This window comes from Platichthys flesus, chromosome 7 (assembly GCF_949316205.1).
Source record: "Platichthys flesus chromosome 7, fPlaFle2.1, whole genome shotgun sequence".
Taxonomy (NCBI): Eukaryota; Metazoa; Chordata; class Actinopteri; order Pleuronectiformes; family Pleuronectidae; genus Platichthys; species Platichthys flesus.
In genome coordinates this window covers 8,507,460-8,524,246 of record NC_084951.1, presented here as the reverse complement: position 1 = coordinate 8,524,246, position 16,787 = coordinate 8,507,460, and the positions used below count along the sequence as shown (strand labels likewise).

Below are 16,787 nucleotides of genomic sequence, written 5' to 3'. Positions count from 1 at the left end.
TGAGCTGCTGTGTCTGGAAGGGAAACAAGCTTGATGCAACATGACGGATGATTTGTCCTGTTGATGCTGTTGGTCATGTGGTTCAGTTACAGAAAATAAATACGGGAAGAAAAGCCTCTTTACCTCTAAATCTGTGTTTGTTTGTTTGTCTGTTAGTTAGCATGATTACACAAAATCGACCGGATGGATTATCACAAAACAAAAGATTCTCTATGGATTAAGAAATAACCCATTACATTTTAGTATGGATCCAGATAAGGGTGCAGATCAAGAGATTGTTGTAACTGATATTTAAAGTTGCAGTGTGTAGAATTTAGTGACTTTTACTAATAAAAATTTAGTAATAGAGTGGTGAAGGTGCATGTTGCAGTTGAGTACCTCTCACCTCACCCTCCCCTTCCAAACATGAAAGGGAACCTGTAGTAATCTTCAGTTTTCATAAAAACTAGAAAGGTGTTCCGTTTGTCCAGTCTGGGCTACGTCAAACAACATGGCGGCCTCCATAGAGAGGACCTGCTCCTGATGTAAGTATAAAGTATTTAAATATAAAGGGGCCTTTCTAGGATAAATAAAACAACAATTTGTATAATTTAGATGCCACTCATACACCACTATGATTATTTGATATACAATTTCTGTTAATAGATCCCTTTCAACTAAAACTTACACATGTGACCTTTAAGTGTGGTTTCATTACAGGGCTATGGGTTAAGAGGAGGTTTGTGCTCCACTGATGTGATTTAGTTTGTTTGATAGTGAGCAGCGTTACACAAAAAAGACAGCACACATTACCACAAAACCATTACACTTTGGTGCAGATCCCAAATATCTACGATTTATTTTCACTTTATTTAACATTGTGAAATAGAGCAGGTTTTTTGGGGGTTATTTTCACCAATTGCCCAGGGAATAATTCATGGATCTACATGAAAAAAATCCATTGTATAGGAAACTAATATCTATGAGTGTGTGAAATTTGGTGCAGCTTGAATTTAAGGGGACTGCTGGGCCCTAGGCACCTTGGAGGCAATTGCACCACGGCGATTCCAGTTTAAAGTTGAATTCAAGTTGAATTAAAATTGAATTCAAGTTGAATTCAAGTCTTTATGGCGTAGTCCTTACACAAAAAAACGTATTGAAGATAAAAATAGATTCAGTGAGCATTTCTTGGCATTTCTCTGAAATTAAAAGCACCACGTGAGAGGTGTCAATTGTTTTTAGCTGTTTGGATCACTGCTGTTTGCATTTATATTTCACACTTCCTCTTTTCATTCTAACACTAAACTCTTTGTATCCTCTGCAAGCTCCTCCTCCCCGGGTTCCTCTGCTCTCTCACATTCGTCTACACACTCAGGAAGTCCACATAGAGGAGCACACTGTGTTGTTTTCTGAGAGCCGCAGACGGGGACCCCTTCACTCAGCTCTGATGATGGCGGTGACATGATGACCTGCGTCTCCACGTCACCCGTGGCCTTCAAATCGGGATGCAGAGTATATTTGCTCAGCTTGAGCTGGAGCCGAGGCTTCAGGTTTTTACTCCTGACCCTCTGTGTGCTGTAGTTGCTGCTGTGTGTAGGTGAAGCTCTCTGCGCTGATGATGAGGAGGAGGTAGGATGATGGCCGGACTTTGAACTGCCCTGTCCTGCAACACTCTCTGAATCATTTTTACCCTCCAATCCTGACTTGCACCTTCTGGGCTCAGCCTTTTGTGTCTTGTTGGTGGTTTTCTGGAGGGATTCACTGTTTGTGTCGTTCTTGTTGCAGGCCAGCCTTGAATCAGGAGGAAAAACTCCATTGTAGAGAAGCACAAACTCTCTCTGACTGGCCAAAGGAAGGATTCTCTGCCTTAGACGGCACTTGTTGAAGATCTCCAGAGTTAAATCTAGAGAAAAGCATCACAGCAAATATAATAACAAATTTAACACACAAAAAATTTGAAATTAATTGATTAAAGGAACTGTGACTGTGTCATGCAAACAATAAAATAATGAGTCTGTCTTCGGTTAACTTTGTGATGGCCTCAAGGGGAAGCTCAATCTTATCCTATTGTGTTTGGGTTGTGTATTATTTGTATCAGGATATTTAAAACTATAAGAGTCGAGACAAGGGGTGTGTTTGAATACTTCATTTTGCTTAGGAACCCTCTTAATTGAGTATAGGAGAAAATGCTATCCCTCAATTCATTGCAGCAGCAACATTTAAAGCATGTCATCATAGTTGCACCTGGACAGACCAACGTAAATATATAAAAAAGAGAACAACTGTTTTATTCTCCTGACACAAACCAGTTCCAGATTATCTAAGCTCCTGATTTCGTCTCTGTGGCATCTGTCCAGTCAGGACTCACATTGAAAAACAATCACCCTGAAATTAAATATCACAATATCATCAGCGATACTAAATACTAAAGTCATTACCTCTTGTGGAAAACATGAAACTAACAATTGTCTTTACTTGTTTATAATACATGTTCTTATATTATTATAATGTTTTACTCCTTTTATTTTCATTTTCAAATAAGTCTAATTTGTTAATGCTTCCTGTGAATATGGTTAAATTATGAGATGTTTCCTCTGTAAACTGAAAACGTTGTTTATTACCAGGTGCTACTGTGTTTTGGAAAGGACACCAGGAATATTTGTCACTTGACCATAAAGTGAGTAAATATTTTATATAAGTTACATAAGCCTCCTGAGCAGGCTGTGCTCAGGAGGCCATACGCCTGGTAACAACATGGCTATCTGCTACATGTGAGTTTCTGGTGATGACGTTAGGTCTGAGCTCACCCAGCATCTCCACGACAGTGCTGGGAATCACCTCCCTCAGCACCTCACAGTTTGTGTGCAGAGCTGGATTGCAATTCATTTCCAACAGCCACACCTGTTAGCACCACATGGAGACATCATTAAGACACATGTTGGACAATTACCCCCCCCCCCCCCCCCCCCCCGTTTGGACATTCACCAGCACCTCCTCACCCACCTTGAAGTCCTCATCGACCATGAAGTCGCAGCCGATCAAGTCAAAGAAACCCAGACGGCAGTCTAACTTAGATTTGACTGCAAAGAAACACTGAGTCATGATCCGCTGCATGTGCTTCTGATGCATGGGGAGGAAGAAAAACAGTAAAGTCATTGTTTATTAGGCTTCACAGAGACACACAGAGCATTTTGGAAATCTGCAGCTTCATATTTGGAAAGTTGCATTTCTTCATTTATTTGACTGTTTTTTTTTATGACTCACATGACTGGACTTGTGTTACAGTAATATAACTGCAATATATCGTTTTTTGGCCACTTGGGGGCAGCAGAACAGCCTGTATGCCTGACTGTGATGTAAATAACATAGTTATTATATTTTCCCTTATAAAGTTATCATTTATGAACTTAGGCTAACGGCATGTTTTATTCATATGTATTTTGTGGAGGACTTGTTTGGTGAACATAGTGTCTTTCAATAAATTGTAATGGCCTACAGTATTGTCTTCATTAGCTGACATCAGTCTTTCTTTGTGTGTGTGTGTGTGTGTGTGTGTGTGTGTATGTGTGTGTGTGTGTGTGCGTTTTTGCAGAAGTTTCTCATCCTAACTTTGTGAAGCAGCAGCAGTTTTATGTTGAACTGCACAGACTCAAAGCCTGTCACTGTCAGGGATCGAGGGTTTGTTTTGACATGTGCCACTGATACTAAACAGTGTGCTGTTTAATGTACGACTCATCGGATTAAACAAACAAACAGTTAGTGTTATTCTTCATTTCAGTAAGAGGATGATTCATCCTCAGACAGCGATGAAATCAGCCAAACCAAACCACCATCTCAATTAGCTGCGAGCACTAGCAGTCATCATTAAAATGGTAATTGGTCCCTGAGAGCTCCATCACACAGCAGCAACTCACTGCGAAGATGCCCAGAACCCAGTCCCTGGGCAGACCCTTGGCAACCCCAAAGCAATCGTTGATGTAGGCGTTGAAGCTCTCCATGGACCACACGGTGTCCTCCTTCAGCAGGCTGTACAGAGGGTTCTTCTTCTGCATGTACTGGAGACGGACAGCAGGGGGACCACAGACACACAGAGCAGAGGCAGAGCCGTAGATGGTGACAGAACTGCATTTGATTTAAACTGCCCCACTGGAAGTAATGGAGGCGAGTGCTGCTTTTATTAACTATCATCATGATGAATTTAGTCTTTTTTGTGTAAACATTAGAAATCCTTTAGAGAAAACACATGAAATGATGTACACTGAAATTACGACACAGAAAATCACATTGTGAATGACTGACAGAGAACTTTCAAAATCCCCAAACAAACTCAGTGTCAAAATAATTACGTCGGCACTCTGTGTTTTTTTTTCCAGTGCAGATAACCACTTAACGTTTTTTGCCCAAGTTCTAATCTACTTTGATGGGATGAATCCCTAAGACATTGTAACTGCACCGTTCTGTTGCGTGTACCTGATTGGTCAGGTGGGCAGAGAGGTTGTTGGAGCTGGGGTCGTAGAGTTCACAGGTCAGTCGCACATAGCCATGGCGAAAGAAGACCAGGTAGGGTGCCGTGCAGGCGATCAGGAGGTAAGAGCGAACGTCAAACTTCTTCCCCTTTAGAAGGAGAGGACTCTTGATGTAACTGAGGGCAAAAATGTCAGGTTAGCTTCGAGACAGTAAGAACGACAGGGCATCAACGTACCGTGGCATGCACATTTGCAATTGTTGAGATTTGTATTTCAGTTTAATTTTAATTTCCGAGTCTGTCGGTGCTTGTTGAAACTTCTCCAAACTTTTCATTTAATTTTGAAGCTAAGTTCACCCACTGTTGGACGATGCGAGCCTGAGCCTGGCACTGATGCAGCTTCCTGTCGGCCTGACTGTCGTCCATGTGCTGCAGCTTCAGTCTGAGGGCGGCTAAGTCCTCCTGGCTCTTCAGCAGAAAGATTCCTCTGCCCTGGTTCAGACCCGTCGGTTTACAGATCCACATGCGGCTCTCGTTGTTCCTCTCACCTGCTTACAGTCACACAGATACAAAAGGTAAATGCTGCTCTTAATCTGTGCTGTTCTCTGTATTTCTGTTCTGCTCTGTACAATTTTTTAAATGTTGTGTTTTGTTATAAAGTATTTTTTGTGAAAAGGCAACAATATAACATTTTTTATTCTATGAATAATCTTTATTCCGTATGTGGAATCAACCGCTGTTTCTCAACATTTGTGCTTGTAAAAATCCCACAATGCAGTTCTTCCACTTTGAAAATAAGCATTATGGAATAGTGAAACAGTAAGTATATATATATATATATATAATGACAGGGGACACTCGATGTCTTATGAGTATTTTATGATTCAGATTTTATTGTCATCTATACGTTAGCATTTCAGATATCATTAAAAGAAATGACATTTTTAATCTTGTGTGAATGTGTGTGTGTGTGTGTGTGTGTGTGTGTGTGTGTGTGTGTATCAAGTGATAGCTTTTGGAAATAACAGTATTCTTACGAATGCAGGACTTGTAACAACTGACGTTTCATGATGGCAGTGGCTATATTATGTTAAAAAATACTCAACAGGAGAATTATCAAGTGATTTTAGTGTGGCCAGTATTTATTTCCTTCATGGTTGTGTTGTTTCTTTGTTTCTTTTTCTTTCCTTTACTTTTCTCCTCTCTTCCCCGCCGTAGATTCATCCATCACTTAGAGATTCTAACCCACCTGTCCATCTTTCTCCTGTTTACTTAGTGATAACCATGTTTGTCATAACCTGCACACCACTGGTCATAATGCTGTGGTATCAGTTGTTACAAAAACACGGAATCAGGTAAATCATTTAATAGCCAGTCTGTAATATAATGAAAATCCTTTTTGGGTTTCTGTGTGACAATCTAAAAAGGAGTTATTATTTGTCTCAGTTCAGATCAGAGCTGCAGCGACTCTCCACCCGGATCCGGCTGAGTGTGTCTCCTTGTGTTTGTGTCTCAGCCCTCTGCTGATTCATCTCTATGGAAACAGCATGTTCCCTAGGTGATTTTATCAGGGCCTTATGGGAGGTGAAGTGCGTTATTATTTTCCAACGTCCTCAACCTCTTGATTAAACAATCACCAAGGCAACTGTTGTCTTAACACTGCTGAGCTCATACTGCTTCTTTTCATTGTTGGATGCAGGGGAGGTCTTGTTTGATCGGGAGTCTTCAAACAAAACATGTTCAACTGAAGAAGTGTCGTGTTGTTGTTGCATCAGGATGTGTTGCATGTTAATGTGGCCGGGATGTGTTTGGGGGTGTTACCCTCCTGCTGGGCAAAGAAAGCTTCCCTCTCCTCCCTCACATCCATGCGGTAGGTGATGGGAATGAACTCCTCCATCTTCAGCCTCCTGTGAAGTACAAAGCAACCAGGAGAGTGAATGTCTACATGTCCTCAGCTAGTTGTGTAGTCAGACCTTCCAGAGACAAATAAATGTTTCACTGTAATCCCAAGTGTAATTTAATTCAAAGACTGGAAGCCGGGGACTGGCTGAAGGTAGGAAACAAACATAACACTACAGTATATATATGTGCAGGGGAAATTCAAAGTATAAATGGGCTAAAAAATACAGAGCCATTGCTATTATTGCCGGCACATTCTATTATATGCAGCACACAGGTGATGAACACAAATGTACAGTTTCTAGCTTTAGTTCAAGTTTATTATTCAATGAATAAATGCCAGCAGTCATATTTTAGGCCAATGGTCTGATAAATTTATATTTTGGGTATCAGGGACATTTTATCACAATCTATTATCTAAGCTATACTGCTGGGCGGAGGTATATGTTTAGCATACAAACTTGACATTGTAGTCAGTCTCTACTTCCAACTCTAATATCTGATTCTATTTTTCAAAATGTCAAACTATTCCTTTAAAAAATATATAGAAATATCCTGCTTTTTAAAAATGTATTTGTGTCTGGTTTGTTTTATTCCGCCATAAAAGTTTTGTTAGTTAGGGTGAAATCATTTTTTTTTTTCAACTCTACCTCCGTTTCCTTATAAACAAAAACCTCAAATTATATGTTTGGTATTTAGGTCATATTTCCTGTGTTAAAGGTGTGTGTGTTAGTGACTGAAGAACTTTATGTAGTTGACATATTATAAACTTAAAACCGTGCTTGTGTGATTCAGATGTGTAGAGCCAAATTCCTGATTTGCCTGTGTTTATTAAATAGTATCACAAACTAATACGTGTTTCCATGTTTGCAGAGTCAGGCAGAGCCGACTCTCCATGGTGATACCAGATGGTTGCTGAGAGATCAGAGCCACAACTGTCGGTCCTGTGAACCGACGGTTACATCCGTCTGCTTTTAATAGATACAAGGCGTCTGGATAAGAGAGACGGACACAGCAGGGAGACAGGGACACACTTCACCTCAGTCCTTGACCGTGGTTGACTTTGCTGCTGACTCGCTCATATTCCCGCAGACTGCTGAGGAGGCCGATCTTAGTGGTGAGCACCTTGTTGTTAGGAATCTGGTAGAGCAACTGTTCACCTGGAAACAACACGTGAGGGTTTCTTTACGTGAACAAAAGGCCATACACCTATTTCTAGCAATAGCAAAATGAATGCAGGGATAGAAAGAGGAATGAAACATCTGATGTACATGGGTTTTTCAGCCACAGATGTATGGGGGTAGTAGAGATATTTAAAAACATTAATCAAGATTCTGTCCTAGGCACTCTTATACCTTCTCTGAAGTTGCAGTAGTTGGCTGGTGATTTGGTTTCACACCACTTGAGTTTGAAATCCTCCCTGTGCTTGTTGTAAATCCTCTTCCACCCTCTGCTCTCAAAGTAACTGCTCACGCTGAAGGAAAACCCCCAGAGGAAATCAATCACACTTCAGCTCTAACCACACAACAGGGGAAACTAAAAACTAAACTGAACACATAACATTTAATTTTGTTTTAACAATACCTCTCTTTATCAATTATCAACTTTCTTAATGTTTCCATCACGATCACAGGAAAACATTTTTTATTAAAAAACTAGCAGTTCATATTTTTCTATTTACATTTCGGCCCCATTGGTTCCACCTAAGAAGAAGAAAGGACCAGGCCCCCGGGGCTCATCTCGATGCCGCTCTCTGTTCCTGTCTGGGAAGGAGCAAATTGACAAGCCCCTGGGAAAGGACCTCCGGTGACATCGCTGCACTGAGCAAGCACCTGTCATTTTAACATACACAAACATGCAGAAATCAAGCAGGAATACAGTTATCTAAACACTCAAATAAGCTCTATCATGTCAGTATATGGTGTTAATGCACTTACATTGTCAAACACTTATAATACACTGCAGAATAATACAAATGTACAAAATAGAACAGCAACACAACAGTTTTTCATCAGCTTCAGGTGGCTTCTGAAGATGTGCATATTTGTAGATTTGTATTTTTACGTGTAATAACAGATAACACAGTTTAGACAGGATCTCAACTACAAATCTCCCTTTCTGTCCCACACACACCTGACCCTCGAGCTCGGCCCTCTCGGTTGACGCTCATGTGGGAAAACTTCTTTCTCTTCATCTCCTCCCTCTGGACCTGCTCCAGTCCGTCCTCTGATGTCACTTCCTGGGTTCCACTGGGCTCAACTGATGGACCTACCTCTTGCCTCTGGTTTGCCGGCGCTGCAGGCTGGTCGTCCTGGCAGGGAACCTCCACTTCCTCTGTCTGGACTCCATCTTGTTTCTTCACGAGCCCTGTGTCTCCCTGGCCCTCAGTGCACGACTCCACCCAGAACTCAGATGACATGAGCAGCTTGATGGTGATAGCTAGAAATGTTCCACCAGGGGAGGGGAGTAGACCTGTGTTAGTGTGTGAGAAAATGGGATTAGGTATGAGATCTTTTTTACTTTTAGTCACAATATGCTGAACAGTTTAGTCTTCATTAAGAACGCTGTTGATCTGAGTGAGATGATACATGACATTATTCTTTTTAAACTATAATAGACTCATTGCTTTGTGGGGTTATGTTTGTCGGTTCAATGCCTTGGTTCAGACTGAAATATCTAACAATTGGATGTTGTCTCTGTGTTAGTCTAGTTGTTAAGGCTCATGCCAGATTACCTCAATCTCCATGGTTACTGACTCTGTCTACAATAGCCATCCATCCATTATCTATACTGCTTATCTGTTGAGGGTCTTGGGGGAGTCAATTGGGTGAAAGACGTGAGATTATACGCTTGACAGGTTGCCAGTGTATCACAGGATCAACATACAAATGCAAACAACAATTCACACTCATGGTTCCAGCTACCAGGCACGAGCACAGACATTTTTGGGGGGCAGGTGCTCAAACCAAAAAAAAGGACATCCATCGCCAAAATTATTTATGAAATTAAAAATAATAATAATAAATAAATAAAAAACACATTAGGATATTTTCAACTTATATATTTATTTGTGTTAACAAACTAACTAAAATTATCAATTTGAATAAAAAAATGAATAACAGGCAAAAACAGACAAAACAAGGCCATATTGAATAACCAAATAATATGTTAGGGTTAGCGTTAGGGTTATTGATGTGATGGGCTTCTCTGGACCAGGTAGGGTTACTGATTCTCCCTCATCTGTTTTACACCGTCAGATATCAAAACACATTTGGGAGGAATTGATGAATGAGAGGGTAATTTTTATTCTTAAATATTGATGAATGAAGAAAAAATTGGGCACCAGCAGAAGGGCACTTTTCTCATCCAGGCCAAAAGGGCCAGTGCTTGATCACCACTAGGGGTCTATCTGTGCACGTGCCTGACAGCTACAGTCAATTTGTCTAACCCCAACCTGCACGTCTTCGGACTGTTGGAAGAGGGAGAACATGCAAACACATGGAGAAAAGCCTTGTCTGACCCAGGATTCAAACCGGGAACCTGCCCACTAATGTAACATTTTGCAATAACATTTTTTAAAGACGTCATGTTAAGAACATATAGCATCTGGAAACAAATGCTGTGTAATGTGACAGAAAGCAGGAGTGGAACTATGACCTTAAGCCTGTTGTAGCTACATTTGGAAGCAAATGGATTTACCTGCCACTCCAGTGTCACAAACTTCATGAAAGACCTACTCAGTCCACTCTCTTTCCGCCATGTGTGCTCAACCTTGTAGTCCGTCTGCAGACAGGCAGCAAACCCACGGACTTGACAGAGACTGAAATCACTCGGCCCGTCTGCAGTCCTCTGCGCACCAGACCGGAGTAAACAGTCAGCGGTTCCTCGGGTAACGGGACCCTTAGCAACAGTTGCCCCTTGCGCACTGAATCTTACAACAACAGCTAACTACGAACCCCCCCCCCCCCCCCCGCCTCTGAGTTTAGCTTCATACAATATTAATTGCCTGTAAGCCTCTGTTGTATGAACCCGATGGTAACATGAGAGTGGAGTGTCAATCAAAACGGATTTGCCAGTTTTCCACAGTATTATATCCTGACACAAAATGTAAAACAATATTTCCTGCCGGCTCAGAAATAATTGTTCCGCAAACCGAAAAAAAATCTTGACAGGCGACATATTATGATATTGCAAAATGTCAAAATAAATTCCACGTTCATCTGACCACTTGTTAAAGACTCTACACATTATTTTACTGCTAACCCTAATTTATTTATTTATCCATTCATCGGGTCGAATCATTCTTGGATTTCATTTACCAGACGTTATCATCACTCAATCTGTCTTCTGCCAAATCCAGTACCGAGTATGCAGTTGAGCAACATAGTATTTGTCTGCTCGCATGGCAAATCCACTAATCACCTTCTGTCTCAGTGATTTGACTCAGGAGGAAACACCCAGGCACAGCCATGGTCGGCATCGGCAATTATGCATAATCTCCCCTCTTCCTCCCAACTGCCTGATAATTGACAGGGGCGGGTGCCTCTAAGACCCAGCATCTATGCATCTGTATAATTACACATGCAGTCTGGTCACCCTGAGCAATGCATACATCTCAGTTTGATGTAGATAAAGTGCATCATGTCTAGCAGAGTGTATTTGGAGAATGTTTGGAGCCGCGAGTCAGTCTGGAGTCACTCTGGAGCTGGTGTTTTAATCCTTACCAAAACTGAGTCCCATTGACACTTAAAATGCAATGTGAAGACTACAGGAGAACATGGTTTGGGTCATATTTAGTCATATTTAGTTGCTCCATCATCAATAGGCTCATATATCGGATGGAGACGCAGGTTACCAACCATGCCCCGTAAACTGCTACTGAGTCCGTATTACTCTTTTGCTCCATAGTTCAGATTAAAGAAAAATTGCAGCTGTCATGACAACCTGCAGCAAGGGTTATCAGACATTTCACATGCACCAGAAGGAAGCAGCTGTCAGCCGACAGTCTCATCAGATCAGTCATTTACACACACACACACACATGGCTGTAAACGTCCCACTGTGGGCGCAAAATGGCAGCAATAACCGAGAGCTGCAAGGCACTAACGTGAGTCCAGCACCGACACCCCAGTAACTGGAAGCAGGCCTCCAGTATTCCTGTTGAACAGAGCTTTGTATGGAGCCAGTGTCAACCACACCTTGATAAAACGCTGCCATCTGATAGACACAGTGTGCAAAGGGCTGCGTAGGTGGACAAAGAGAACAGGCTTGTTTTACAGCCCTGTCAACCTCATGGTGCACCATCTGCCAAGAGGCTGAGTGTGTGTGTGTGTGTGTGTGTGTGTGTGTGTGTGTGTGTGTGTGTGTGCATGTGTGCATGTGTGTGTGTGTGTGTTTGTGTGCGTGTGAAAATGATGCGTAAATGTGTAAATGTACATGCCTGTGTAATTTGTGTGTCTGTGTTCCTATTGTTGTGCTCCCTTCCATTCATTTGCATTTTGTTAATGATTGTTATTTCGTTTCGGCCTTTCTTCATTTTTACACAAAATACGCACATCACGTCACGTCATTTTTCCATGTGGAGGCAGGTGAATGAAAATGTACAAGGCTTTTCATAAGGTTTGAGTGTTTGATCAGAGAAACAAAACTTACATTCAGGAATATGAAAATTAAATGAAACACATAGAAATGAATTATTGTCAAAGTGTGTGTGTGTGTGTGTGTGTGCTAGTCTGGGTGTCTCAGGGCGGTGACACCATAAGGTGTGTGTCTGTCTTTGGAGACTCGCCTATTCCCATGTCATCTCAACTGCCGTCTGTACCAGGAAGTGCTTAGCAATTACAGGGATGCAGCCTGCAGCAATGGTGTCCCTGCACAACCCATTATTTGCAGGGATTCTCCTTGTCAAGGTGTTATAGCGGAAGAAATGGAGTTAAGTTACAATGTAAAGAAAGGGCCATTTAAAGAGGGTCTCTCTCTCACTCCCCTGCTATTCATGATTTCCTTATAGAATTACACCGATACAGCAGAGAGGGTTGTAGAGGCGGGGGGGAACACCATGTTCCCAGGGTGTGTACCCACTCGCTCTCGCTGGAGATGGAGACACAAAGCCAAGACTGACTTTAACATGGGAAAATGTACAACATGTTTTTTAAGCCAGATAAACAGCTAAATAAAGGTGGTGCCGTTATTGTCTTTATACATCATTAGGTCAGACTTGTATTATAGGTATTATTCTATCAACAAGGCGTCTGTATGCGATATTTGTTGACTGAACACATCCACAGGTCATCATCAGTCTTTAACACCAGAGCCTGACTTCATGGCAGTGGCATAGGGAACATCTGAAAAGACGTAGTTTGAGTCATATCATTGCAATGAGATGGCTCTTAAACAAAGACTTCATGTGATCCATTTAACTTGGGTGCATCTTGCCAAAGGGAGGGATAGGGTTTAGCCTCAGTGGTTTTTCTAAATGCATGTAAACATGCAAGGTGCTTGTTTTCAGGTGATACAAGCAGCCTCCTGGACTAACGTCACTCATGATGATGGTTACACCCTCCAGAGCAACGAGAAGACACAGTGGAAAATGACTCACCAATCAAACTACAGCAGACAATAATATGACAGAGAATGGAGAGCAGGAATAATGGCAGCAGTTGGTGAGATTCTCCAGGTTCAGTTTTAAAATACACCAACTAAGGAGAAGTGCGCTTGATGCGAGGATTGCAGAGACCACTTCACTGAGCAGTACTTCAGAAATCAGTCAAGGAAACCAGCACCACTGACACACAGGCTAGGTATTCAAACTGCTTGAAGTGACGTGGGCTATGGTGGTTAATCTGCTGAGTATTTAGGCCTCAGTTAATGGGACACAAGCAGCAACAATATATATAGCCAGAGATTGTGAAACTCATCGTACATTTTCTAAAAGACAAATCATATTTTAACCTGTGCAAATTACCATACATGCATCAATTAGCATCAAACTATTTAACCATTAATCCTATGCATTCTTACTCCTAGTAACTACCAGCTGCAGGCTGCCATATGTCGGTGTACCTGAGTTAAGTCCATTCAGCTACTAAGGAATTTATCAGCCGAAGGACCTGTTTAAAACGAAATCAGATACAATACAAACACACTGGGAAGAGTAATATCTCCTCTAATGTTCTTGGGTTTGTGTCTGGTTGTCAACTAAGCTACAGCGCACTCCTCTAACTACACAAACTGAACATATTTGTGAAGTTTACATGGCTCACTTTTAATAATAAAATGCTTATCTATATTTAAAGGGTATCAATTTAATGATTGGTAGGAATCTGATTACTAACTGACAATGGCCGCCTGATTATATCGCATCCTAAGAGTGATCAAGTCTTCAAGTACCAAATGTTGCCTTTCAGAAATAACAGAAAAAACCTGAACACAAAATACACAAAAGATGGCGCCTACAAAGTACCACATCGGACCACTTTCTGTAAGAGGGGGTTGGTGGATGGAGTGGGTAAAACCATAACACTACTCAGGGGCCCCAGGTTTGAGAGGAGGCCTAGTCATTCACTTCATAAGTATCTCATAATTCTATGTCATAGTGGATTCTGAATATATCTGAAGATGGTTAAATGTTTGTGCACGTTACTAATATGCTCATTTTGTTTAGTTATTTAAGTCCTAATGTGAAATGATGCAGTATTTTGACGCTGGTGTGCAAGTGTGGGGGGATGATCTCTTGACAGCATAGTTTAATACCGCATTTACATCAAAATGATCAGTATATGTGTTTTCTTAAATGCGGGTAAATTCTCTAAAAAGGTGATTTGCGTTTTTCCCATTCCCATTGGCAGGCAAAACTGACGCGCTTTTTCATATGGCTATCAAATACATTCACCTGGGTGGTTCGTGTCTATCACTGCCGACTGGAATCAGAGCTGATAAACCCACAACTACTGCTGAGGCGTTTGACCTGGGAGTGAATGCAGATACAAATCCAGTGTTTGTGTATTTTTGACCAGTGGAAAAGGGGCTTGAGTGTAACACAATCTGCAGTGGTGCCTCTTACTGTTGTCTGTGAGGCACTGACCTCAAACCTGCAGTTAATCCTGGCTGCTGCACTGTGGCTCCTCACTGCTCATTAATAGGATGGGACAGATGCAGTTGACATATTTACCCGATCTGCACGTACGTCAGCTCCAACCCATTGCTCTGTGATTAACCATTAAAGGAGTTGCCGGCATACAACAGCTTGACACTTTGAATGTACATCAGCAGCCTGTCAGGTATGTCACAGCCGTTTAAGGTTGCTTGTGCAGCTGTTCCAGCCCGGTGACAAACCCTGCTCAGTAAACCTGGCCTCCTGATCCACAGACGGCAGTGGTGCAGGAATCTGGTCTGACTGCACCAAGCATGCACAGACCAGCGCAGGAATCCTCGACAGGCTCTGCGCCAGCCAGGAATGTGATTCAGTCGTGCTACGTCACCAAAGGGGGAACTAACTAATTACAGTTACCTCCTGTTATCCAGTATTTGAAGTGGTTGCATCATCATTTTATTGATACATGCTTTAACTTGTAAGTCTCTGTTTGCTGCTTTGTCAAACCATGTGCATCACAAAGTAAATAACCGTTTTAAGAGATTACTTCATGATAAACGAAACAGATATTCTCTAGCAATTTCAGAATAGAATAAGTGACATTTTTCGTTATAAAAGGGTTGATGGTTTTTTATTGGTTGAAAGGTTGAAAACAGAAAAAGAAAATCCTCTCCAACCAACATTGATGCTTAACTTAATGCTGGTAAAACAAAATAAGCGATACACTTGGCAATATCTAAATATTGAGGAGTTTCTTTTAAACATAGATTATATAAAGACTTCAGAATTTAAATTTATTCTAGAAGTTTATATACATTTGCCAAGCTTTATTTTCATGTCTGTGAATGGTTGTTGAACTTAATGTTATGTGACTAAATTCCTGTTAATTATGAAGAAGGTTTGGTCAACATAAAGCAAGTGCTTCAAATAAAGCTTCACAACCAAATTGGTTTTGGTTATGTTCATGTTTGAGCCATGTAAATACAGTTGTTCACATTTTGACTTGTCATAGAAGAAGATGTGCATGTGGCTCTGTTTTTACTTTTCAAATGTCCCAGTAAGTCAGACCAGTTTCACTTTGAGCCAGCAACACCAGGGCCCTAAAACTGATTTCAGCCGTATAACTGATTGATGTGTGTTTCTCCAAGTGTGTTGTTAGTTTTTTGTTGAACACACATGTCTATTTGCATTCCACTAATATATCACCAACATGAAAAAGAAGCGACACAATAATGATACTGTGTCTTTTACTTATTTATCTTTTTTTTATTCTTTGCAGAGCTTGATGCTTTAATAACAATATTAAAGTAGGAAGGGGTTATTCAGTTTTTCCTCATACATCTTACAAAGTGCAGAGAAAATGTTGGTGTCAAACAAGCTTATATTAATAACTTAAAGGATACTTTTCCAGAGTTAAGTGTATTTATTTCTTCGTTCATGTAAAAAAATACCACAAAGATTCTGAATATTTTGGAATTTGCTGCAAAGGATGTGATGAATCTAGGACTTTGGTCATTTCTTGAGCCTGAATGTGAAAACACAATGATGTCTTCCTCCCCAGCATCAATGAGGCTTGGGGCCCATTATGTTAAACGGCTAAATGGTTTTTGTGTTTGTGCTCCTGCTGATAAAATCAGAGGTGCGTTTAACTAGTCAACTGAACCCATGAACTAACAGGTCTATTTAAACACCATGTTGGCTCCATGTGTGAGTAACTGTGAGAGGGAAAGAGCAGTGCTTTGAGAAAAAAATCCCATGTAATTTAACCAGTGCCCAAAGACTGAGTGCATGGATCTCAGTTGCACTGTACCCACTGTAAGTCGCCTGGTTCCTGGCAGTGAAAACACGCCTTGTGCTTCTCGGTTTATCAAGTTAGCCTACTGTGTGCGACTATAGACTGGGACACAATGAGGGCTTAGCAGGTGGGGGGGGGGACTCATGGGTAAATTGAGGCATTTAAAAAGAAGCTCTGTTCAGTGGTAACCTGATCCACACCTGACTGGGCCTCGACATTCCGGTCTGTCCGAGGGAAGAGTTCACAATCATCAGAAGCTGCAACAAAGGGCCAGAGCACGGGAGATGTGAAGAATAAAGATTGTAAAAACTTCTCAGGGAAGAAAAAATGAACAGGACAGACATTTCAAATTTGATCCAACTTTATTTATCTTTTTGTTTGCATTAAATCATATCACAAAAAAAACATTTAAAGTAATGTACAGAAGATAGTGATTTTTCAAAACTTGTGCACATTGTTGTACTTTACCTGAAAGCTCCTAGAAGATTATTTATTGTGGTTAGAGGAATAGGGATCTTTTAAACGATAGAGGAATTTTCTATTCAACATTTCTTTTT

The 16,787-nt window shown here is 41.1% G+C and overlaps 2 protein-coding genes across 2 annotated transcripts in view; both read right to left on the bottom strand.

The window, feature by feature from the left end:
* LOC133956901 (uncharacterized) overlaps positions 1 to 464 on the bottom strand; it is a 10,773-nt gene extending 10,309 nt beyond the window's left edge. The window contains exon 1 of the mRNA XM_062392265.1: positions 1 to 464. This exon is cut by the window's left edge and continues 823 nt beyond it. The gene's annotated coding sequence lies outside the window, so the exon portion shown is untranslated.
* A 190-nt stretch (positions 465 to 654) lies between these two features.
* On the bottom strand, positions 655 to 8,810 carry ttll10 (tubulin tyrosine ligase-like family, member 10). The gene is made up of 11 exons (XM_062390949.1): positions 8,477 to 8,810; positions 8,025 to 8,175; positions 7,699 to 7,817; positions 7,383 to 7,503; positions 6,266 to 6,351; positions 4,806 to 4,992; positions 4,450 to 4,621; positions 3,894 to 4,034; positions 2,983 to 3,099; positions 2,787 to 2,880; positions 655 to 1,882 (listed from the first exon to the last, which is right to left on the bottom strand). The coding sequence occupies exons 1-11, from the start codon at positions 8,760 to 8,762 to the stop codon at positions 1,269 to 1,271; spliced, it is 2,088 nt and encodes a 695-aa protein (XP_062246933.1). The 5' UTR covers positions 8,763 to 8,810; the 3' UTR covers positions 655 to 1,268.
* Positions 8,811 to 16,787: the final 7,977 nt, after the last annotated feature.